This window comes from Drosophila takahashii, chromosome 2L (genome assembly GCF_030179915.1).
Source record: "Drosophila takahashii strain IR98-3 E-12201 chromosome 2L, DtakHiC1v2, whole genome shotgun sequence".
Taxonomy (NCBI): domain Eukaryota; kingdom Metazoa; phylum Arthropoda; class Insecta; order Diptera; family Drosophilidae; genus Drosophila; species Drosophila takahashii.
In genome coordinates, this window is record NC_091678.1 from 3,488,750 (window position 1) to 3,512,665 (window position 23,916).

The following is a 23,916-nucleotide window of genomic DNA, read 5'->3' on the forward strand; positions in this document are numbered from 1 at the left end:
GTTAAGTAATTTAGTGTTCCACTTGCAATGTTCCTAATACGACACAATCACTCTCTCTGTTAACTTAAAACTTATGTAAAAACGCTGGGATACCCCTAACGAACTAAACTTCAGCTGTGTTGTGCAAACCAATACATGCGGAATCAAAATCATTGGTCAAAATAAAATATCAGCTTTAAAAATGAATTATTTAAGAGTTATTCGGAATAATTGGAAAAAATGCACGTTTGGAGCGGCAGTATCTGTGTACGCTCTGCAATCGCTGAAAACGCACATTGAGTAAGCATTCAGAAAGCAGTAAAATTTAAGCAAAACTTTAACCTCTATCTTTGCCTGCAGGATTGAACAACATATGAGGGAGTTTGCCTCCAACATTCAATCAAATTGGGCAGGAAATCAACCGAAAAAGGTGCTTGTGGTCATGAATCCGGTGGCCAATAAAAAGAGATCGGAGAAATTTGTAAGTAGCTGGCACTCACCCGACCAAGATCTTAACCCAGCCTTAGTTTTGCAGTTCAAGAACTATTGCGAGCCGGTTTTGCATTTAGCTGGCTATTCCGTGGAGATCCTGCGCACCAACCACATTGGACATGCCAAGAGCTACGTGGAGGAGATGGCTGCGCTGCCCGATGCGATTGTGGTGGCCGGCGGCGATGGAACCTCCTCGGAGGTGGTGACTGGCCTCATGCGAAGGCGCGGCAATCTCTGCCCCATCACCATTCTTCCCCTGGGACGTTCGGTCCAGGCCGCCTCGAAGCGCATCCAAATCTTTGGCGTCAAGGACGTGGAATATGTGAAGAGCCTCTGCAAAGCCCTGGAACCCATGCTCAAGGATGAAAGCCAGTACCAAAGCGTCATTCGCTTCGATGTGATCAACGAAGACGAGGCAAACGACAGTCAGTTAAAGCCCATCTTCGGTCTGAATGGTCTTTCCTGGGGCCTGATTGAGGATATTAACTCGGCCAAGGATAAGTACTGGTACTTTGGGCCACTGCGTCACTATGCATCCGCCGCCTCCAAGTCCTTCGGTGATAATTGGAGCCTGAAGACCGACTATGTGTACACACCGCCTTGCCCGGGCTGCATTGATTGTGCTTCTGTTCAGCGCCAGGAGGCCGCACCGCCTGTGACCGGTGGGCTCTTCACAAGGAACCTCGTTAAGTACCAGAAAAACGCTGGCGGGCCGAAGAGAACGCTCGTTAAGAACGACGAGTGCAGCAAAAAGGTCGAGGGAAGCGTAGAGGCCAGCCAAATAAACATCAATTGCGTGCAGAACGGGAATAACTTTGCGGAGCTGGAGAGCCAGTTCATAAGCTCCTTGCAGCCGGGCTGGGAGTTCATCAAGCAAATACCGCAAGTCACCTGCAGCAACATTTTGCCCAGCCTGGTGGTGAAGAGTCGCACCATTCAGCTGCATCCGGACGGCGAAATGGCCGAGAAGTTCTACTCGATCGACGGCGAGGAGTACGATGCAAGACCCATCAAGGTATCTGTTGTGCCCAATGCCATTAAAGTTTTCTGTTGACATTTTAAACGTGTATATTAATTAAATCTTGATTAAATTGCGCTATTTTTAGTATAGCATAACACATTCACAGCAAAAGTTAACCGCTATTTCTTCCCAAATCCAGAGCTGCGTGTAATCATTCTCAAATTTCTCAGCGGTGATCAAAATCAATTTATCGTTTATTCGAATGCATGAGCCAGTTTTCCGGCGCAGAACTTTTATTGTAAATGATTTTGGCTTGCAATTAAAGTGATCATACCAACATTTTCTGGCAATACACTCGATGGAACGGATATAGCGTGGAAAGTAATTTAAGCCTAAGTCGATCCAGTTGATCTTGGAGGAGCATTCCCAGGGTCGCTGCTTGAAGCCATCGATTCTCGGGTGTCCCACTCGGTCCATGAAGGCGCTTCTGGTGCGCAGGCTTCTGCTCCTCGACGGTTCCTTCTTTTCCACCATCGCAAAGTGGTTGGTCTCCCAGGCGGGAAAGTGGCTAACTGAGATCGCGTCACTGTCCGCGTAGAAGGGCAATTCGTATGACGATCGCTTGTAGCCCAATTGGTAGCTCTTCTCCTCGGGCTCGCCCGGCGGATCGATGCTCATGTAGCGCGGATTAAATGCCTGCCCGAGAATTTTGGCCAACGACTGGGTGGAGAGCTCTGCGCAGTAGTCGGCATCATCTTGAGCTGATCCAGCGACAACGACAAATAGTGTGAGGAAAACGGCCAGCCAGTTAAGTTCCTTTTGTGATCTCATATTTGGAAACGGTATTTGAGAAAACATGGCTGGTTGAAAACAGGGTTACAGCAAATAATAGAAACTGACTATCGTTTTAATTGCAGCGGTTATCGTTGGTATTTATTTTGAACCCAAATATAAATATATATTGATAAAAAGCTAAATTATTATTATCTTTATTAATGTGTTACTAAAATGCTTTAAATCTTTGGACAATAACTACAACTAATAACTATAAATCAGATGAGTTATTAATGTCTTTTGAAATGTTTTTATTAATCTAAAATATATTATAATGAAAATAAAATAATCCTCATGTCCATTTTCCCACTAAAATGGGATAGCCGTAAAAACAGCTCTATCAGCTTAATCAGTAATAAACCCATCTCTATGAATAATCCGTTAGGTCTCATCAAAACACTAGAGTGTAGGTTGTACGTTGTAAAATATACATATATTAAATCTTCATTATTAAAAATGATTTCTCGTGTTACAACTACTGAGTGTATGCTAGTCCTTGGGTTCTGTGTAAAGTGAACGAATCGTACACGCGCTGCAGCTCAGACAGGCGATACTCCTCGAGACAAACGATACCCTGGAGAGAAGGGGAAAGTTTCAGGGCGCATGATAGGCAGTGAACAACGTGTCGCTTTTCTTGCTCCTTAATAAACAGTACATTGAATACTTCAACCTGTAATAAAATATAATATATTTAATAATAGTTATATATTTCAGAAAAATATGTGGAATATGTACCTCGCATTGTCCGCAATAATGGGATGCTTCGTTCTTTCCGCGTCCATTAAAACGTATTTCCACACCTTTCGATTTAACATACTCTTGTATGTGCAAAACATTCTTAAGCGTTTGCAGCAAGCACATTCTAAAAAAGGGAAAATAACACAAATAATATTATTTCTAAATGATCCAGTGGCTTTAGAGTACTCACTTAATCAGCTCGTAGAGTTTGGTATCGGAGACTTTAATATTCCTGGCGAGGTTCCAGCTTAAATGAACCATCGGCACGATGCTTTTGAAAGCCTGCACTTTATTCCATTCATATCGCTCGATGGCCAGAGAGTACTGACGCCCAGTTAGTGGTCCAACATTCCACGCAATATTGTTGCACCATCCCACCGACTGAACCCAATGAACGCAACTGAAAGAGGAGTTAAGAGGCATCGTTAGTAAATAGAAATTTACAAATATTTTCTTTGCTTACCCAGCATTTACCCAAACCAAGTCGCCGGGCTTTTGGATAAATCTGTAAACTGGAATATTCTCCTTGTACAAATCCTCCAGGACGGGCCACCACGAACCGTGCAGATAGCTGATGTTGTTCTTCTCGCACAGGTTGTGAACTCCGCCCCAGTAGGCGTCTGGGACGGCAAACCATTCACAGTCCCCTGGACCGATGTTAATATTAATTGAGCAGAAGTTGTTGTTCTCCTGATGGCCGGGAGTCCTACTTCCGGGCACTTTCATGTACAGCTGAACGGTGTTCATGCCCAGAATGACGTGGCCAACGTGGGAGAGCATATTGGCAGCGGATATGACTCGTGCAAAAGCTGGCAGTTTTTGTAGCTCTGTCAATTGTGGCTTCCACTTCTTTTCGTCGGAGAGATCCACGTTGGTTCCGAATCTAAAATAAGATTAAATTTGGGTTTAACAAGTTCGTTACACAAATATTTGAGAGCAGTTCAAGTACCTTAACATTTTACTGTTTATTTTGTGTTTTTTACGCTTCAAGACAATGTTTGAATTGGATACCGAGTCCTTGGAGTCTGAGTCCGACATTGCTTGTGAGCCGGGAAATCCCTTGTCGCTTTCATCCTGCGGTAAAATAAGCTATACGATAGAGTAAACTGTATTCATGTTGAGAAAAGACCACGCAACAAGTATTACCTTCAGGCTGTCTTGAAAACTGGATGCTTGATATTGGGCATATTTGGCTATGGTTGTGTGAGACCGATGGGAAATGCAGGCCCAGACTCGCTTGCCCTGCGAAGTGTCCCAATTTTCGTCGGGCGACTGATGGACCTGTGTCCGGACCTCAACACTATGATCCGGATTGGCTTCCACCAGTGTTTTGGTCGAAAAGAGACCGAGATCTAGCTTCAGAGCCCCTGCCAAGCCGCGTACAACGGCAATGGGATGCTTCAGGCAAAACTCCTGCAGCTGGGGGCTGAACGCGTTCTTCTTATTTTCTAAATGAACAGAGGGAGTGGGCGGAAGGAGTTGATCCCTCGTGAGTTTCTGCGGTGGGCAATCGGGCGGAGATGGCGGGGGCGCATTCACTTGCAAAATAGTGCAGTGCACGGGCGGTTCATCGATCGGCAGCAGCTTCACAGCTGCCATCAACTGTTTTGAGTCCATTTGAATTTTGAACGTGGTCGATAAGTCGGAGGTTGCATCACCATTATAATCATTGTGCTTTGAGTCCTCATTGTTGCTCAAGGCATCATGGCTTAAACGCTCAAGTTTAATAGTCTCATTTTGTTTATAAATATCATTCGAGATGTCATCGAAGGTGTCCACAACACTTTGCTCCGAATTCTTGTTGCTCTCCGGCATGGCGTTGAAATTGCGCTGGTTGAGTGTCTCTGAAATGTCTGTAAAAGCGATATTAAAAGCGATCTAGAATATAATTTTTAAACCGTCAACCTACTTATTAGATTTTGATGCAATTGCGAAGATGTCTGAACATTGTTTTGCATCATTTCGGGTTGGCTGGAGCCATCTTCTTTAATACGTTTCGAAGGTATGGGACTTTGGCTGACTTGGCTGTGCGGATAGGGTGGAGGTGGCCCCTAAAAACGAAAAGGAAATGTATTTTGTTGAAATGTTTGATCTAAAATCAAACTCACCTGTATTGGACTTTGCTTTGTTATCTGTCTTGGTAGCATCTGCGCTGTTTGTTGTTGGCGAGAGTTCATTTCTAATGATATTGGCAGGTTCCAAGCTTCTTCAATTGAACACAGCTGGCGGCGCTTCGATGTAATGCTTGGCAATGGTGCTTGACTAAGTTGGCCCTCCAAAAACGTGATTCTCTGTGACAGTCCCTTCGACAGTCCGATTGTGTCCTTTTTCATGCGTATTGCTTGTTTTCTTCGAAATAATGAAGATTTCTGGAATGGCTAATGTTTAGATACGCAAATAACAAGAGGAACATAGATTTACCTGGAATGATATTTGTTTGGTTGCATTTAAATAGCAAGCATAGGCATCTCGTAATTGACCACAGCTCTCATAAAGTATACCCAGGTTGGTCCACGCGGCTTTATGGTCTTTATCCAATTGCACGGCACATATGTAGGCTTGAAGAGCATCCGTCGGTTGATTTTGTTGCTGATATAAAACGCTACAAAAGAATATGTGCAATTAGGAAAACATATAAGGGCAAGACATATACGGAATATTTTACCCGATCGAACACCAGGTATCTGCATTTCCCTCACTCTTTTCCACCGAATTGCGATATGCTAGGAAAGCATCATGGACCTTATTGATGCCGGCGTAACACCTTCCCAGTAAATATAATGATTGTCCACTCTTTGGGTCAGCTTCAATTGATTTTTGAAGAAAGTTCAATGCGTTTGCTTCACGTTCCTTTTTTTCGCCTAGGCATTCTACGCAATGGTACATCCATCCTAAGATAAAAACAAATCAAGAGGTGTTAAAGGGATTAGGGATGTGAAAAATTATGTTTTGCTAAAAGTCTGTTTTAAGGATCGTTTCAGTTTTTATTATATTCATGCGAATTATTATAGACGATCTTCTTACCTAATTGACGATAAACATCTGCTTTTAGTTCCAATGAGATATTTTTTTCATTTAGAAGAAATTCGTAACCATCCTTCGCTGCCTTATGTTTGTTTTGAACTTCATACAAATGCGCGATTTGAAATTTTACTGAAAATTAGATTAAAATAATTATTAATTGTTTAATATTTAACGAGATTATAATTATATCATCATCACTTTCATAAATAATAAGTGTTTGGGCTAAATATTTTACTAATGTTTTAATTATTCAAAACACCTATGATCCATTATCATAAAATATAAAACTCTTAAAGCCTTCTTATAATATATTTAATGAGTTTTTTTTTAAAGAGAATCTAAACGTGGTTATATGATTTTGCTATTTTTTAAGTACTTACCCTGAAGTTCTGAAAAGGTCGAAGGATATGTGTAAAGCAGCGCCAGTTGCAGATGTTTCAGGGCAATGTGAAACTCCCCGCCATGTTTTAGCATTAGACCTAAACGCAAATGGACCTCATTTGCACATGTAAAGTTGGGACTTAGGTATAAAAGCTCCTGAAATGATTTGATGGCCCTGAAAAAAACAAAAATTAATTCAAAAAAGGTTTATAAGGGTTGAAATAAGCAATCCAGACATTTCGGAATATGAGTTGATAAATTTGTCACTGATTTATTTAGCCACAGGACTCGGCTCAAAAAGCCGGCAAATACATATATTTATTAGCATATTTTTTATTTTTTTTATATATTTCATTATTGAAAAAAAAAAACAACACAAATCCTTTATTTACAGTGAACTGTGTTTACATAAGTACATTCGTTCATACATATCTATGTGCCTGCAGTCACGTACACACATGCACGCATGTACATCCATATGTACAAACAAATTCATGTAACCTAGTTGATTTAACTAAAACCTCAAAGATTAGTGTATAATAGCATTTTTAAATGCCTTTTGCAACTAAAATACGACTAGAAAGTGTGCATTTTGTTTATAAATAACAATAGAACTTGCAGACAGACGACGGCAGACATGTCTGAATGCACTTAGAAAAATGAGACAGACATTGGCTTCAGTAGCACCCACAATCTTCCGTTTTATTGATTATTTACCCCAGACGTTGTCTACCGAAACGTTAGCATTCTGAATATTTGTAATTAAACAAAGAACACATTTTAACCCCGCAATTCACATAACGACCTTAAAGGGGGGCAATTCACTGCATTTTGTACACATACACACACAAGCACATTGTACAATGTACATACATGTAATGAGAATTTATGTATTTTTATAACAGTGATTTGCGGAAACAAAGGAACAATTCTTCGAATAGCTATTTTTGTTCTCATTTTAACTAGTTATACCAACTAATGCTGTTAGTAATTTGTATTGCAAAATTAATGTCTACAGCATCCATTTGTTATTCAGAAAACGTAAATCAAATCACAATCCATGACCGAAAAACTAACCAGTAAACGCACTTTTTTTGTGTAGAAAATCTCCAGTCTTAATTTTAATTCGTTGTGAACTGTTTACAAATACATTTAATTTAGTGGCAGTGTTGTTTCGTGTAGAATCTATTTAGTAAACAATTTAATATCAATACAATGGAGATGGGATAAGCTCGATAAAGTGAAATAATGGGAACGAATGAAATCGAAACAGTAGTGTCGATAAGAAGTTATCGAATAATTAAAATGCCAAATCGAAGCGGTTCCACTACATTTGCGTCCACTTCCACGTTGAGCAATACGAATTAACGACCAAAAACATTAGAATCGATTAGATCTCTTTTTAAAAAGAAGGGCATCAACTTGTCCAAGACAGATATTTTTCCAAGAAACAACACAATCGCACAGTTTTTGTTATCTATGTAGTTCTAACCGTGAGGTTGGGTTGAAATAACAAAAATAATAATGTAAATTTTTAGTTAGGTTTAAGATATTTTAAAGTATTATTATTACGAAGACACTACAGTGCCAGGGCCAGGGCATATAGGATCCATATTTCTCAAGCAACAGTAAGCCGTATTTGTGAGTAGACTAGAAATTAAATGTGAAATAAACTTACCATTTAAAACACCGCAGTTTGAAATAAGCGACGCCAATTCCATATATAAATGCATGGTTTGTCCAGTAATTATTTTCTCGGAATCGTAAATACTTCTGATACGCAGATAATGCTGCAATAAACATTTAAATAAAATACATTAAATTACCAATTTCCGAGTGGTTTAAAAGAAGTATTAGTAGCAAAGTGCATGACTATCCCTGGGCCTAATGTACAGGGGTGGTCAAAAGTATTTTCACAAATGTAAATGTTAACTGTACTTATATTTTGAACTAATAATATAAACTTTTGGCACCTATAGAAAGAGCACTTCAATTCCGTTTAAATGACACAAAAATGTTCTTAACCCATTAAGACCCCTTTGAAAAGTGAGCAAATTTTGCGAAAGTCAAATTTTCGACTTTTTTCCTGGGGCTTAAAACAAAAATGTTTTGATGCAAAGTTGTTCCCCAATCAAATCAATCAATAAGCTCCAGGGAAAAAGTTGAAAATTTTATTTTCAAAAAAAATTGTCTAATTTGCTCACTTTTCAAAGGGTGCTTAATGGGTTAAGAAAATTTTTGTGTCATTTAAACGGATTTGAAGTGCTCTTTCCATAGGTGCCAAAATGTTTATATTATAAGTTCAAAATATGAGTACAGTTAACATTCAAATTTGAGAAAATACTTTTGACTAGGGTTGTATAAGGTTTTAGGACAGTACCTCAGGCATTTATAGTAATGTAAATGAAAAGGGAAAAACTGAAAGTAATTTTGACCGTTGCTGCGGTTTAAGTTACAGTACTAAAGCTTTTTTATAATTCTGTCTCATTATATAATTAGTATTAGCCTTAATTGGATACAAACAAAGTACATACATATATGTATCTTCTAGCTCACATTAGGTCACCTATAGGAATAATCTGACAAAACTGCCATAGCTTGAGTGACGTTCAATGTAAATCGAATATAACCGTGATATGATGAGAACTTTGTACATATTTTGGCCAACTAAGTCCAAGTCGTCCGCACATATGCAAATGTTTATTTACCTTCAGAGTATTCGCCAAGAAGAAGATGCAGGTGACCAAGTTTGCAAAGAGCATTAACATATTGCTCATCTTGAGGTTTTTGGTCGCTAATGAAACCCTTTTCGTTAATTTTTTGATCAGGAAGCTTGGTGTCTTCACTTTTTTGTGACGATGTGTTTTCCATATGTTCATCCGGTAGATTCGAAGGGTCATACTTTTGTACAGCATTTTTATTGTCATGGCTGTTCTTCAAATCGTGCACTTGTCCATTAGCGATGTAGTTTTGTAAGTTTGTAATTGTCTGCTGAACCAGATTCTTTATTTCCACATTTTTTGGATTGGACAAGTCAAGAAATCCATAGTATCGACTGAAATGTACAGATGTAAATATTATTAAACAGCCCTAGCCGAACAAAAATTGACTTACCTGTCCAACTCGCGGACGAGGCAATCATCCTCAAAAGAAATTTGTCCCATTTTTGAAGGAACTATTTAAAATATCCCAGTCTTAACAGTGTGGAAAATACAGCGTAGTTTTAAATGTTTTTTTATTTATATTTTTAATTTAGTGATGGCACAACACTAAAATATGCTTAGAGATGAGTGAGATTGAAATTTTGTGACGTGTCACGTTTGCCCTTAATATGGCTTTCACACCACGAAAACCTGGGGGGAACGTTTGGAATTTCCTGGAAGATGTGAAGAACGCATCCGTATTCATTGGATGCGAGCAACGATAAAAAAAACATTACGAACAATTTGGTTTCCTTCTTTGACTACACAAAAATTGCTTTATTTTATATTGAGGGCCAAATCCAAACTTATATTATATACTACTCTAAAATCCGTCAGCAACGCTAATGTTTTGAGTCAGCTGGTGGCATAATTTTATTATCGAAATATTTGATAATAGAATACAGATGGTAGATATATTACATTTACTTGTGATCGAATTCAATTTTTAAAATATAATTGATTTTTCTTGGATAATAAATTAAATACATATTAATTAAAGGTGGCCACATTAAAATTCTCAAAGAAAATTAAAATATTTTTTAGAAATTTGCAAAATTTAGCAAGCGGTAAAGAAAAATTAAATTTAAAAGTAAAATCCATGAAGATATCCCTTTGGCCTTAGACATGTTTGCTGCGTTTGTTAAGAATCCTTTTTCACTTTCGATGTTTTCATTAACTGTGAGAAGGAAAAGAAAAAAGTTTTATTGATAAAATCAAAGATTTTATAAGACTTTACACTTAAATGTAATATTCAAATATATAGATAACATACATATGTCCGCTGCGTTTGATAAATCGACTGAGGCAGTTTCAACGTTTTCAGTATCTGAAAGGATAATAAATTTAAAAATTTTAAAATATTTATATTTTTTATTCCTTACCGGTTTCTGTTAAATCCTCCACCTCGGTTTCAATGTCAGCTTCAACTGTAAGAACAACAATTTGAAAATAATTTAATAATTTAAAAATATATATGCTTTATGAAAATATAAAACTTTTTTGGCCTTACTGGGGTTCGATGGGTCTGGCAAATAAACTGCATCGGGTTCAATGAATTCCTTAACTGAAAGAATTTTGAAAAAATTATATTATTTCTTGTATCTTACCAGAAAGTCAACCATGCCAAGGAGCTCTTATCTAACTAGTTTCTAATTGGATAGATCCTCATAAAACTACAAATTTTTGTAGAATCTTCTGTATGAGACGTATAGCTATACAAGCTATAAGTTTCTTAAATCTTAAAATTCTGGTTTAGTTTGGTTCTTTTCGGCATTATGAGAAAAATATTCTTATCACATTGCAGTTAATCTTTCTTTGGAAAACAATGGACAGAATCTATTTGATTTGGTAATCCCTGTACATATGATAAACTATTTAGCAATAATAAATACTATTTGTTTACATTACCTATCTCTGCGCTTTTTCGTTGACGATAAGGTAGAGATGCACTGTAGTTATTATTTTTCATGTCCGCAATCTCTGCATTCTGTAAAATGGCATATATCCAACTTAAATATGAGTTTAGTTGCGTAAATCTCGTGGAATTCCGATTTTCAAGATTCAACTCGCGTTTGATTTTTGATGGAAATCCAAAGGAAAGGATTCCAACCAAATTACTTTCACGAACCACCCCATAGCCGGGATAAATAGTTTTTACGTTTGAAGTTTTCCAAATCTGTGGATTAAATTAATTGTTAAAACTTAACACACCAATAATGTAGTAGAAAATAGTTATCTGTACTTACGTAAGATTCCACGCCGTCCTCCAAAGGATAATCCTTAAGATCAAAGTCAGCCACTAAAACCCATTGAATATCGTTTCGCTCCGAAAGTGGAAGTTGTGTACTTAGACTTAGAATCGCAATATCATTATCCAAAGATGACACATTAAATTCAGGATAGATGTCAATGCCACTAACAAAGTATACAGACTCGTCCAAGTCTTCCCCGTTAAAGGATACTGCTAATTCATCCGATTTTATTAATTCTCTTCCATTTGAGGCATTAGCACTTAATAAACACGAAGCCGCTGTTAGAACAAGACGACTTTGAATAATATTTCCAAAGCAGTGGCCATCAGCCAACACTCCTAAATTATCCCTTTTGCGCAATAGAACTTGGTAAGAAGGACGAATGTATTCATTTTGAACGCACGGGAAAAGACACAATATAATCAGAGCTACCGAAATCATAATTTCTCTTGATACGTAGACGGGAAAACCTTGACTGTCTTCACGGCTCCCTTACAAGTTTAAGATAGTAAGCAACCTCAGATGCACAGCAAGATATAGCTTATCTTTTTATATAATTTATAGAAGTACAGCAGAATCCGCGTTTCTAGGTTTTATTTTGGCTCTAAGATATAAGCAAACAGGTGTGCGTTATAAGACTTCATTTAAATAAATTGGAACTTAAGAAGTAGTCAAAACACCGCAGACATTCCTCTCGAAATGATAACAAATTGCACAGAGGCCGCCAAATTTTAACAGCTTATTTCACATGTTTTTACTGTTTTACTGTTGTTTGTACAAAATAAAATGAATGAAAAATTTGGCAGGGTAGTTCACTGTATATCTGCTTAGGGTGATCCATTAACTGGAAAGGGAATCATTTTAAAAGGAATTCTTTATCTTGAATTTTTAATCTCACCGCAAAAAAAGTTTGTTTAAATGTCTTAATTTGCATTCTGAATTTTGTATATGAAGTATATACAAATAATAATAATATAAACAGATAATCTTTAAAATTTTGCTTTCACATTTGCTTAGACAACGATTTCTTAATAAGCAAACATACATAGCTGAGTGAGTGTAAGTCCGTAATTTAAAGATTTCGGATAAACTCGTTCGCAGAAAAAGAAAGATAAATTTTGAATCTTATAGACCAAAACAGTCGAGAGTTTTGACTGTGATTTACCTGACACTTCCTCAATTAAAAAGATTAATAAGAAAAAGCTTTTGCGCGCCAGATACGTTAAATATCCATCTATCTGTTTAAATTAATTTCGGCCATATTAATAATTTCGTTTACAGAAATAAAAAATTTTTGCTAGATGGCAAGTCACAATCCACTGAATAACCTATCCTTTCAGATCATCGTCCTTAAGAAAAATATTTAAAATAAAATAAATTGTTTTTGTTAGTTACCATTTTACTGGCTAAATTAAATTGTGAAACAATAGGCTTTAGGCATAGACTTTAGGTATAGGTAACCTATTTGATAAATCTAAACTTACATAATGATTGAGTTTAAACAGTTAAAATATTTACAGAATTGCTTATAATGTTATACAACAGGAAGCTTTAAATAACAAAAGTTTCAAATTTTATTAACTTGAATATCGAGTACAATAAATTGTTTAATTTAAATGAAACCCCTTTTCTTTAGTTGCTGTTAACAAGCGCTCCTTCATGATCTCTTCGGTTGGGTAGTCGGGAAGCTTTAGGTAGTGAACGCAGGTGTTCACGGATGGATAGCTTCCAACGCCGGCATCTACCTTTCGAACAACTGTCAGTCGGGGATGTAAGTTAGCCAGTCCTCCTGGGGGCAGACTACTGCAGCCAGTTGTGAACTGGAGGAAAGCCTTCCTCTCGTCTCCCGACATGCTTAACAAAACGTTAACAAAGCGTTGGAACCCAGGGCTGAAAAATAAAGGATGTTTAATATTCTCGATTAAAAACCATTCGCTTTGGAAACATACCTGTCTTTGTTGTAGCCAAGTTTTGGTTCAGTATATGAAATAATGTCTTCTCGGCTCCAATGGGGGAACTGCTCACCGCAAATCATCATTCGCGCCTCTGAGGGAGTGAATGCGGCCAACTTTTTCAGGGGGAACACTTCGTTGAACCCATCGCTAAACGCCTTCATTTGTTGGGCGATTCCGTCCTGCAGAATGAAGTTCATCAGCAGTTCGCAATACGCTTCCAGGTTGTCGATGGTGACATTCACACACGCCCCATTCGGCAGCAGTTCGGCCTGGGTGTATCCATAGACCGAGGAACTCGGCAGATACGTGAACGTAAGGGCCAAGTCTTCGAGGGAGACCTCCAAGCCGTTTTGGGTGTGCAGCTTCAGGTCGTTGATTAGTTCTTGTTTCTTTTCCGCACTTATAGTATCGTCAAACTCAATTGACTGCTTTCGCATTAATAGGTTTTGCATTTCTTGTAGGAATTGGTAACGTGTTGGATCTATTTCCTTCAAATTCTCCAACGATAGAATTCCGCCAAATGCATTGGACTTATTGGAATCAGTTCGCAGTAGTTTGGTGCAAGTTTCCACTATATCTGAATCTTCTGATACGACAGAGAGATCGCCATTTCGTCTATCCGAAATTACTTTTTGGAGATTACGTGATAACACTTTGTTGTGGCAAAGCAATTGAAGAAATGATGTTGATAGCGGTATATCCACTAAGCGCATATCCTGCAGTACTTTGGCCACAAAAACGCCGAAAAACCAGAAGTACTTGAGGACCTTCTCGCATATTTCGGTATTCTGGGGAAGTGGTGCCGGGAAAATTCCGTGCTCCCTTCGATTTACGTAATACCCAACAGGTTTTGAACTGCCCTCCGCTCTCTCCGGCGGGTTTTCAGCATCCTCGCCCAAGTCGTCGTCACACAGCCACATACAGAGGTCGGATCGTTGAATTTCCGCAGCCACCAAGGCGTAGAACTCTAGCGTGGGTCCCAGACCAGTTCCTTCCTCGTCCAAGAACTCCACCTCCAGCACAGACTTGCGATTGCAGTGGGTCTTCATAACCTGCATGGCCCACTTGAGCAAATTCTCGTTTCGCGGCACCTTGACGCGTTCATGCTTAAGACGGCCAATGCGGAATTCGTGATCATCGCGCCGCGGACTCATGATGGGTATCCTCTGGCGTTCCACAGTCACATCTCGCTGCGACTGCAGGCAAACTATGCTGCGCGATGCTCCAAAGGATGTGCAGTTGAAGTACAGCTGCCTGGTCTCAAATGGAAAGAGGAACGGGCAGGATTGGTTTAGGTTTTCGCACCAATTCGGCAAAGCGTTGCTCGAGAGCACCAGTGGATCCTGAATTTGCTGCTGCAGCTTGTTTGTTATCTTCTTGCTGATGAAGAGATCTTCGGACAACGGGGAGACACCATGCTCCTTGGCGTCCGCATCGATTTCGGACTGATTGAGACCATTGATTTGGGTGAGCAGCTCGAGTACATCGTCCACCGAGCACAGGTTATTATCGGCCACGTTGAATCCGATGTGCATGGGCGAGTTGGGGGACAATGTGGATGCCCCACTCTTCGACGAGACATCCGGCGTTTGGGGGAACTCCTCGGACTCCAAGCCAGTGCTCTCCTGCGCCTCGGGTGACACCTCTCGGTAGACAATAGTGTAGGTGGGCTCCCATATCTTTCGGAACTTGTCCAGCTTGTTCAACTGACTGCACTGCAGTAGCTCCTGCACGGCTCTGAAAATGGTCCAATCCGTGTTGTTCAAATCGATTTCCACTTCGGGAATTCCTCCGATTCCCGGTCCTCGCAATTTAAGACCCAGCATGGGCTGTTCAATTGTTTCAGGCCCGCTGCTCTGTGGCTTGGGTAACTCCACGCCAATGGGGGATAGTTCCAAATCGGAAGTTTGGTTGACATTTGTGCGGCCTGGTCGCGGGTCGAAAGCTGGTATCAAAGCGGAAAATTGCCTCTTCAGGACAAACTCGTCGTCCCAGGACTTGCGCTTGGTCACGCCCACCAGCCGGTTCTCCAAACCCTCATCGTCCATAAAGGTAAGCAAATTCCTGGACACCATTACCTGAAGCAGAGTGTTTCCCACCTCTTCGTACTCGTCCTCGTTCTCCTCCTCGTCGTTGTCCTCGTCCATATCGTCCTCATCGTCCAGATCTCCCAGCAAAGCTGGCGCCCTGCAGCTCTCCAGAAAGTCCTCCAACGAGACTTGCTCACTGTCACTCGATGTGGAGGTTAGACTCATCGTTAGCGTGTGATTTATGGTGGATGCAGACTGCTGACCCGTCGACGTATTCGATGGATTCGATGGAGCTATGTTTTCGCTATTATTCGACGACAAACTTGGATAACTTTGGGCGGTGCTCAGCAAACCGGAGTGGAAATTGCTCGACAGTGCCAGCTTGACCAAACTGGTAACCGAGTGGCCGAGGAATGAGCCCGAGGCGTTCTGATCGCCGTGCTCGTTTACGCTCGCATCTGCGTTCATAATCTGGTTGTCCTGGATATTGGTACCCTGCGAGGTGCGGCGACGTGCAATGGCGGCAAATGTCTCGAGCAAACCCGTGTGGGTGGCCACCTCTGAGGTAGAAGGAACCTCCGAAGACGATGTTGTGGTCAGATTGGGAACACTTATGCTCATCTGGCTGGGCACCGAAACGCTCTCGGCTGAAGGATCCTTGATATCCGCAATTGGCTGCTGGGCTGGCTTCAATGTTACACTGGGTTTCTTTGAACTCTTGCTGGGGAATTCTTCGGCAACTATAATTTGTTTCTGATTCGCACTATCCGGATTTATCAGCGCCTGAGCCTTTGGAGTCTTTTTAGTACCGACTGCAGGGCAGCTGGGCACTGGGAAGGTGTCCGTGGAGAGAATATTATTCGAGTTGTTCCGTATCATGTCCACGCCATCACGCATTTTGTCAATCATTTCGAGTGCCTCCGTGGACAGTTGAGTGACCGGCTGACAGCCCGCAATGTTCGTGGTGCGTAGATTCGCCAGCAAGTCCTTGGAAATCTTATTCACCGAGTTATTGGCGTTCATCTTGTTGTTCTCCTCAATGTTGGATATGTTTTTGATATCGCTCTCTCGCGGCGACGAACTCTGCGCATCGGGAAGGCTGGAGCTTTGGCTCGCAGCCACGCTCTCAGCGGGTTTATAAGAAGGCGTCAGAACGCTGCATATATTCTCTTTGGACAATTCGGCTAGGGATAAGTTCTCCGAAATGGTGGCCAAATCAGAGACAATACTCGAGTTAATGGCCGGCATTGAGTTGTTGATGGCCGACAAGTCGGATATGTGCTCCAATTCTCGACTCAATGGCGAGGGTCCACTAATGTTATCCTTATGCATTTGATTCGCTGCCGACTCCTTGTGCTTGGCTCGAGCTTCCCGAGAGGAAGATGTATTTATAGCCAGTTGGTTTGAGATAATCTGCGTCTTGGCCGAGGCAAACACATTCTCTGCAATCGTCTCGACGGCCTGCTTCCAGGCCAAGTTGTCCGCCGAAACGGTTTGATTGGAGGCACCCTCGGCGCTTTGATTCTTCTCCGTGGCCTCGGGCAGCGAAGGTGTAGAGCTCGATTTTCGCGAGGTGAGTGTGTTTCCCTTGTCACTTAGCTTGGCAGCCGAATTTACAGTGCCCATCGACTGATTTCCCTCGAAGACGGAAAGATATTCGCAATCGGCCAACTTTAGATCGTACTTTCCCTCGGCTCCCATGCGATAGGAGTTGCGTACTCCATGGTCCCACTTCACATCGATCCAGCCGTTGTGTATCTCCCCGGTGATTGTGCCCTCGGCGCAACCATCCTGATCCTCCCATCGCCAGTCGACGCCTCGAATTACTCTGGCCCCGGTGGTCATGTGCTTGAGCTGAGCTCTAATCTGCCGCCGCTCGCGCCTTATCTTCGCCTCAGCTTCCTTGACGCTCTTTCCAATATCATCGGCAACGCCCACGACACGTCCGTAGATCTCGAATCCACTCAAACTCAAGTAATGCGTTTGGCCGGAAGCGTTGCGGCCATTCTGCTGGATTCTAATGTGGCGATATCTCACGGAATCGTCGGCTGCACAGGTAATGGGCCAAGTGGCTGTGCTGCCGGGCTCCACGAGGCTCTTGTCATCCACATGGGAGCTCAGGGTGGTCCAACTTAGGCCGTCCTTTGAACCCTGCAGCAGCCAATTTCTCAACGCCGATCTTCCGTAACCGCGTGCATGACGCAGCGTGTAAGCAGTGGGGATTACATACACTCCCAAGTCGATGGCGAACCAGGCCTTCTTGTTGTCCTTGGTGTGACAATTAAGGGAAATGCTGTCGCGCGAAAGGATGTCCTCGAGTTTTCCGTACGGCAAGGTCTTTCCCTCCGAACTGGTCACTTGCACAAGACCATATTGCGCTGGGTTAACCCAGTCGCAAGTCTTGGCATTCGAGCCAATGTAGAACAACAAGCCTTCTTCGTCGAAATCAAAGGAGTGCGTAAAAACGGTTCCGGTCCTATGTTCCCGTATTTTCTTCAAATAAAAGTACGTGGAACGATCGAGGTCGTACCATTGTTTGGCCACCATTTTCAGTAGGTACTTGGACAGCTGGCCAATTGTGGCCAAAGGTTCCATTTTCAGCGTTCGTCCCGATCGGTCGAACAAGGTGCTTTCGCACTCGGCACGCTCCAAACGGAAGCGAAGTCGTTTCTGCAGAATTTGCAAACTGTAGCCCGTGCAAGGAGTGTCGTACAAGTACACTGGTAGCTTCTCTGTGCTCTCCAAAACCGACACAAGCTTCTGAATTAAAATACTTGCAGTACATTTGGTCCTTGGCTTGTTCGTTGCCGATTCAACGTTGTCCTCTAGTATGCATTTCTTGAATACGGAAACTCGCTGCTTTTGCATTTTGTTTCGCTTGCAGCGAGGCGAGTTAGTTTCCCAATGATTGACCGATAGAACGGCCACCAGTGCTTGTACCAATCCCGATGAATGCATTTCGTAGGCGCTCACGACACCGTCTTCGTGGATCAGTTGCGACAGCTTCATCAGGGCGTCCGAGAGAGTCGTTTCCCAATTCCCATTCGGTGCCATGTGCTGCTCCTCAAAGGATATCTCGATTTGCTTCACAATGTCCGTAAGTATAGCTACTGCTCCCCGCGGAATCGTTTGGGCCGACTTGAAGTACTTGTTGTAAATTTCCCGGGATAAGTTTCGCACTTGGAACTTTTGACCTTCTGTCTTGGACTTGTTGCGCTTCTTCTTGGCCGTCGACCAACCGGAGGCGAAGTCGGGCCCCAAGACAGTTTCCGCCGTGAAGGTATGCTTCGTTCCTCGATTGCTTTCAAAAATAAAGCCAGGCAAGTCATCCTGCAGCACGGTAACTTGGTGGCCCTCTGTGTTGTGAATTTGCAGTTGATTGGTCTTGTGCGACTGCAGAACCCAGTTGCCGACGACCAAGCGAAGTGCACTCGCTGTGGGCAAAATGGGCTGGGAGACAACGCCTGGAATCACGCAGGACCGGGCACGCATCAGTTTCTCAAGGAACTCACCGCGATTTTCTGAAACGGATGTTTAAAATATATTAAAATATATCTTTAAATATAATACATTTTCAGCTTACCAGAACTATCATTTCCGTTCTCTGGGCTTCCACTGGAGTACATTGTTGCTAGTTTGCCGTCTATTATAAAACGGAACCATCCGTTTGAGCCGTTGGAGAGCTCGAGTGCTACAGAGTCTGACCAGACGTACAAGCAATCTCGTCCCCTGCAAATGCTCCACTCACGCCAGTGATAGGGCTTTCCTTGCAATATCTCTTTCGCGTCCTCCATGGGATCATCTAAATTCGAATTTGAAAAAGTAATGCATAAGAACATATTTTCCTTTAACCAAAAATATGACTCTACCTGAAGTGGATCTTGGCGTGAGCACAACACTGGTCGAAGACCTTTGCGCTGTGGCAGTCTCCTCCGCGTTTCCAGACAGTTGAACATACAATTCCTCGGCATCGTTGTCCATCAGGGCCTGAACCTTTGCGAACACTCCAAGTCTTGCAAAGTGATCCAGAAATTCCTCTTGTGTCTTACACATAATTTCCTCAATAATGTTTAAAACAATTAAGTGACCGTCGTCGTCATCCTGAAACAAAATTAAAAAAATTAATACAATTTTAAGGACTTTACAAACAAGTTCTTACCTCATTGTCCAGGACACTGGCAATCACCTCGATCAAAAGGTTTCCACCATTTTGTCCCGAAGTCGAGGCTTCATCTTCTGTGAAATTGGATTCGCTGAGACTTTGAAGCACCGTTGGGTAGGCGTATTGTACAATCTTCTTAATCAGGGCCAAGCTGGCACGCCGCACGCTGCCCAGCATGGAGCCCAAGAAGGTGCGACAGAAGATGGGCAGGAGCACCTTTAGGTAAATGGGCGCCATTTCGGGATCGCCCCGCGGCTCCATGAGTGTGTACTTCTTCCCATCCTTATTCAAAAGCGAGTGATCGGGGGACATCCACTCCCCGGGTGACTGCAAAATGGCCGCCACCTCGCGATGTCCGTCGTCCAATCTTTCGCGTGCCTTATCCAGCGGGGTCTTGCCATCTTCATCGCGCAAATCCGGATAGGCTCCGAATTTCAACAGGATCTTCGCAATGGCCGGCCGACCAAAGCAGGCGGCATAGTGAAGGGAGGAACTTCGCTGGCCCTTGTTGACATCGGCTCCCTTCTCGCACAAATATTCCACCATCTCCAGGGTGCCAAAGGCCGAGGCCCAGTTGAGAAGGGTTTGACCCACATCATCCATACAGTTGACATCAATGCCGCCCGATTCGATGGCCTCGCGCAGGGCCTCCGAGTCCTTCGATCGTATGCAATCGATGAGCTGACGATGCGTGCGATCGGTGTTGGTATTATTGCGCCTGGGTCGTGGCGCCAGCTGGCCCTGATTTGGGTTGTTACTTCCTCGGTTCAACGCTTGCCGTCCCTCGAACAGGAGTAAAAGCAAGAGATCTGCGAAACGCATGCAGTCCAGCACACATCGCTCGTCGCCCTGCAGGGCTCTTTCGAGGGCATCGGCCAACTGGCAGCGCAGAATGTCATGGGTGATGGAGGGAGAGCCGCGGCAAAGTGTGGACAGCAGGGAAATCGTGGTCGATATCGACTGAGGCGATGCGGCGGCCTCAGATGACTTGACTTTGTTGGAAATGGTTGCAGTTCCCGCAACGTTTTCATTGACTGCATCCGAGTTTGTGGCTGCAGCGGGCTGGCTGGAGCTGGAGCTGGAGCTCGTCGGTTGAGCTAGCGAGGAGTGTGCGTTTCCGCCGACGCTCTTGAGGCGTTTTAATAGCTCAGTGGTTAGGCCGTACTCGGCCAGCGGGGCTGGGTCCACCCACTTCCGTGTGAATCGGTCTGCCACGGAGGCGAAGCACTTGAGGGCGCCATCGGACACCATGGCGTCCTCGTGCTGCAGCAGAGTGCTCAGACTCTCGACGCAATTCTGAATGCAGGGCGTGTTGGGCTCCACCTTGGTGCAGAGCCGCGAGACCACGGACATGGCCGAGTGCAGGGTGTCCTTGTGAACCTGCGAGCCGCAGTCCCGGATGAAGGACAGCACGCAGTTTAGGCCACCGCCTTCGAAGACGGCGCCCGCCTCGCGGGTGCAAATCAGCTCGAGCACTTTGATGCATTGCTCGGCCAGATCGCGGGATGTGCGCGATGAGAGATCGGCAACCACGAGATGATTGCAGATGGCCTTGATGGCGCCATCGATCGAAACGATGCGCCTGGTGCACTCGGCCGAAACATCCAGGTAATAGGTGATTGCTCGCGCAGTGACCTCGAGCACATTTTCAGGTGCAAGTTCATCCAGGAATATCTTGCACAGCGCCGGCAAAAATGTTCGAGGAGGACAACTGAGGGGTAAAAGATGAAAATGAGTGTTCAGAAGTAAAATTAACTATCACATACCTTTCGAAGCAGCGATCTACATTGTCAGACATCAGGAGCAGCATACACAGCTGCTCCAGGGCAATCAGTTGCATGTCCCGCTCATCTCCTTGTCCCATGGACAACCATTCCAGCAGCGTCTCGGGGTCGACATCGCCCATCTGTAAGGGAAACAACAAAATTTTGAATATTCACTTAGAAGCTGTGACAATTATACATGTAATGTATTGACAACTAAAACAAAAAGCAACAAAGAGGCAGCGTATCCTTTAAATGGATTTGTTTCGTGTTATCCAACCGAGAAATAGATATAAAAAATATTGATTCGAAGACTGACAGCTCAGGACAATGTGTGCCACAAATGTATTTTCTGCGCCGCTTTTAGATTGATTTAAACAAGCAAGTTATGTGTATCAGTTTTGAAGAAATAGAATAGAATATATTCGGGACAGCCAAATCAACTTTTAATGACCTAGACTTTTAACAGAAATTTCAGATGCCTATTGAATACTAAATGTACAAGGCCGAGGTTCATTGGTTCATTGGTTTATTTTATAAAAATGCGATAACTCATTACAATCGTAAAAACTATGACTAAACCAGGGCAAATGTATAACTGTATTTTTAGGGAGTTATAAGATTATTTAATTATACATATTTTGATATGCCCAATACTTTAAATTTAGAGGATTTTATTCATGACTTTCATGACAAAAAAGAGAACCGTTCTAAAATAATTGGTTCAGGTACTAATAGTAATTGATTTTGAATTGTTAAAAAAATCTATATATACGAAGAGAAATCGCTTGTTTATCGAACATAATCCATGAGAATAACCGAGCACCCCTGCTGTTTATAGGTTTACTCTTTCGAGCGATAACTGTATGCTTAAAATAAATAAAGTTTGGTTTCACTTACCGCAAATCGAAATTTGATATATACTTCTTAACCAAAACTGAAAAAGACAAGGAAAATTTGTAAATTAGTTGTATTATATTAACAAGCAGCGAAATTCTGATGAAGGAAATTATTCTTATTTACTTATAACTACTAAGCACACTATTATAATGGAGGAAAATTGATATTATTGTTTGATTGCCAAAATAAGAGTAGAAATTCGGGTTGCTAGGCATTTTTCAGTTGGCAAACAAACGGAAAACTAGATACGATAGGCATGTAAAATATAATGGGAATATATAATAGTTGCCCAAACAGTTCTTATACAAAAACTGGTATTTCACCATTCTTATAAAGATTAATTGGCAATATTGGGTTTACCAATTGGATAACTTATCATTCCTTTTAGGTAACCTGAATTGCCAAATGCACACATGGCACACAAAGAGATAGTTGGGGGGAAACTGCGTTGTACCATCTTAACACACCTGAATTTCACCGCGACGACTTGAATTTCGTCTAGTCATAATGTTATTATGAACATATCCACATACATATATTGTTTTAAGTCGAGATAAGGTATTGTGTTTATAACTAATGTATAAGGAAATAACAAAAGAAATTATAAACATATGTACATCAGTATGTATGACCCTCGTGTGTATGTATTTTTTTTACTATCACACTAAATACCTTTTCTTGTATGATTTTAAGGAAGGAGCTCACATTTATCGTTTTTACAAGGTAATTGGGTCTGTGCCTTAATAAATTTATACTTTGTCCAGCAATTGCACCAATTCTGTGTAAAAGAATGATGACACTTCACTCTTTTCTCTCCCTCAACGAAATTCCAGTTGTGTATGTATAATTTAGAGACCTTTCTTTTCTGAAACCAAAACTACTTCGAAGTTACATAAAAACGCAGTTGTAATGTCCATTGTCTTCAGAAAGGTATGTACGCATTTCACAATACATATGTGAACCAACACGAAAACATGTGTACGTAATGTAATTGTCCATTATTTATTAACATTAGTGTCGTGTCTGCTCAAATACATACGTACACACATACATACATAAGCATATGAATACACCAATTTTGACTAAATTGCTATTGAACCGAGTTAATCTACCTTTTTTGCATTATATTGAATATTTTGCTACTGATTGCAATCTTTTTTAAAGCTGCTTTTTTAAAGCTTTTAACAATTACTCAATACACCACTATTTTTATTCACTTCACACAAATATCCAGCAGCTCTGTGTATCGATATCGAAAATTGATTATAGAGATGACAAACAGGCGATATGTACAGCGATTTCTCGATGTCATACAATAAAAATAAATAAAAATAGGGGTATTCACATATAATAATAATGCGTTCCCCGAAACTCTTTTTCAGAATATTGATCTAAAATCAATTGGTTTTATTGTTTTAAATAAATAGGTCTTGCGATATCGTATTATCAGTATTGTAGGTAGACTATAGACACTATTATAAAATTTCAATCGTTCCCCCGTGAAATTTTCCTTACCTGTTAAATTCCAAGCGTTTCTAAATAGAAATTCATATACACAACACGAACAGCTGTTTTATATATTTGTTTAATTCATACAGAAGGTTATGATTTTCTAAGGCATACAACTAATAACCGATTTCCATTTTGAAAATGTAAAAATTTAATTGCCACAGAGGAGAAACAGTTGGGATTTTAGACAGTATGAAACTCAGATTCGCTCAGAGCACCATCCGATAACAGCTG

At 41.6% G+C, this 23,916-nt stretch overlaps 5 protein-coding genes across 9 annotated transcripts; 1 reads left to right on the top strand and 4 right to left on the bottom strand.

The window, feature by feature from the left end:
* Window positions 1–9: 9 nt before the first annotated feature.
* Window positions 10–1,603, top strand: Mulk (acylglycerol kinase-like protein Mulk). Its single transcript, XM_017148562.3, has 3 exons — window positions 10–279; window positions 340–460; window positions 515–1,603. The coding sequence occupies exons 1-3, from the start codon at window positions 182–184 to the stop codon at window positions 1,523–1,525; spliced, it is 1,230 nt and encodes a 409-aa protein (XP_017004051.2). The 5' UTR covers window positions 10–181; the 3' UTR covers window positions 1,526–1,603.
* Window positions 1,574–2,522, bottom strand: trk (trunk). Its single transcript, XM_017148565.3, has one exon. It carries the CDS (start codon window positions 2,288–2,290, stop codon window positions 1,574–1,576), a length of 717 nt encoding a protein of 238 aa, XP_017004054.2. The 5' UTR covers window positions 2,291–2,522.
* Window positions 2,523–2,673: 151 nt separating this feature from the next.
* Utx (Utx histone demethylase) lies at window positions 2,674–9,674 on the bottom strand. 4 transcript variants are annotated; one of them, XM_017148559.3, is made up of 15 exons: window positions 9,524–9,674; window positions 9,118–9,464; window positions 8,088–8,199; window positions 6,409–6,584; window positions 6,029–6,157; window positions 5,670–5,895; window positions 5,426–5,606; window positions 5,113–5,373; window positions 4,914–5,055; window positions 4,151–4,857; window positions 3,954–4,078; window positions 3,468–3,887; window positions 3,195–3,404; window positions 3,002–3,128; window positions 2,674–2,936 (listed from the first exon to the last, which is right to left on the bottom strand). In XM_017148559.3, exons 1-15 carry the CDS (start codon window positions 9,571–9,573, stop codon window positions 2,742–2,744), a joined length of 3,408 nt encoding a protein of 1,135 aa, XP_017004048.2. In that variant the 5' UTR covers window positions 9,574–9,674; the 3' UTR covers window positions 2,674–2,741. The 4 variants fall into 4 exon arrangements, with proteins under 4 accessions (XP_017004048.2, XP_017004047.2, XP_070068194.1 ...); XM_017148558.3 differs by having other exon boundaries at window positions 3,954–4,093; XM_070212093.1 differs by lacking the exons at window positions 8,088–8,199; window positions 9,118–9,464; window positions 9,524–9,674 and adding an exon at window positions 7,499–7,638 and having other exon boundaries at window positions 3,954–4,093.
* Window positions 9,675–10,131: 457 nt separating this feature from the next.
* Window positions 10,132–12,035, bottom strand: LOC108062004 (uncharacterized). The gene is made up of 6 exons (XM_070217844.1): window positions 11,358–12,035; window positions 11,020–11,287; window positions 10,622–10,675; window positions 10,494–10,538; window positions 10,385–10,438; window positions 10,132–10,288 (listed from the first exon to the last, which is right to left on the bottom strand). Exons 1-6 carry the CDS (start codon window positions 11,802–11,804, stop codon window positions 10,152–10,154), a joined length of 1,005 nt encoding a protein of 334 aa, XP_070073945.1. The 5' UTR covers window positions 11,805–12,035; the 3' UTR covers window positions 10,132–10,151.
* Window positions 12,036–12,913: 878 nt separating this feature from the next.
* Window positions 12,914–23,431, bottom strand: Ufd4 (ubiquitin fusion-degradation 4-like). Of its 2 annotated transcripts, XM_017148527.3 has the most exons (8): window positions 23,286–23,431; window positions 22,174–22,210; window positions 21,277–21,416; window positions 19,508–21,221; window positions 19,218–19,449; window positions 18,932–19,150; window positions 13,313–18,869; window positions 12,914–13,253 (listed from the first exon to the last, which is right to left on the bottom strand). In XM_017148527.3, the coding sequence occupies exons 3-8, from the start codon at window positions 21,414–21,416 to the stop codon at window positions 12,971–12,973; spliced, it is 8,145 nt and encodes a 2,714-aa protein (XP_017004016.2). In that variant the 5' UTR covers window positions 22,174–22,210; window positions 23,286–23,431; the 3' UTR covers window positions 12,914–12,970. The 2 variants fall into 2 exon arrangements, with proteins under 2 accessions (XP_017004016.2, XP_070075590.1); XM_070219489.1 differs by lacking the exons at window positions 22,174–22,210; window positions 23,286–23,431 and having other exon boundaries at window positions 21,277–21,488.
* Between the last annotated feature and the right edge of the window lie 485 nt (window positions 23,432–23,916).

Coding starts and splice junctions, on each gene's coding strand:
- Mulk (XM_017148562.3), top strand. CDS start 182: ATGAATTATTTAAGAGTTATTCGGAATAATTGGAAAAAATGCACGTTT. Junction 280..339: donor TCGCTGAAAACGCACATTGA/GTAAGCATTCAG, acceptor CTTTGCCTGCAG/GATTGAACAACATATGAGGG. Junction 461..514: donor AAAAGAGATCGGAGAAATTT/GTAAGTAGCTGG, acceptor TTAGTTTTGCAG/TTCAAGAACTATTGCGAGCC.
- trk (XM_017148565.3), bottom strand. CDS start 2,290: ATGTTTTCTCAAATACCGTTTCCAAATATGAGATCACAAAAGGAACTT.
- Utx (XM_017148558.3), bottom strand. CDS start 9,573: ATGGGACAAATTTCTTTTGAGGATGATTGCCTCGTCCGCGAGTTGGAC. Junction 5,896..6,028: donor AGATGTTTATCGTCAATTAG/GTAAGAAGATCG, acceptor TTTTTATCTTAG/GATGGATGTACCATTGCGTA. Junction 3,888..3,953: donor ATAAACAGTAAAATGTTAAG/GTACTTGAACTG, acceptor ATCTTATTTTAG/ATTCGGAACCAACGTGGATC.
- LOC108062004 (XM_070217844.1), bottom strand. CDS start 11,804: ATGATTTCGGTAGCTCTGATTATATTGTGTCTTTTCCCGTGCGTTCAA. Junction 11,288..11,357: donor AGGACGGCGTGGAATCTTAC/GTAAGTACAGAT, acceptor TTTAATCCACAG/ATTTGGAAAACTTCAAACGT. Junction 10,289..10,384: donor ATCAAACGCAGCGGACATAT/GTATGTTATCTA, acceptor TCCTTCTCACAG/TTAATGAAAACATCGAAAGT.
- Ufd4 (XM_017148527.3), bottom strand. CDS start 21,416: ATGGGCGATGTCGACCCCGAGACGCTGCTGGAATGGTTGTCCATGGGA. Junction 21,222..21,276: donor GTAGATCGCTGCTTCGAAAG/GTATGTGATAGT, acceptor TTTACCCCTCAG/TTGTCCTCCTCGAACATTTT. Junction 18,870..18,931: donor GAACGGAAATGATAGTTCTG/GTAAGCTGAAAA, acceptor CATCCGTTTCAG/AAAATCGCGGTGAGTTCCTT.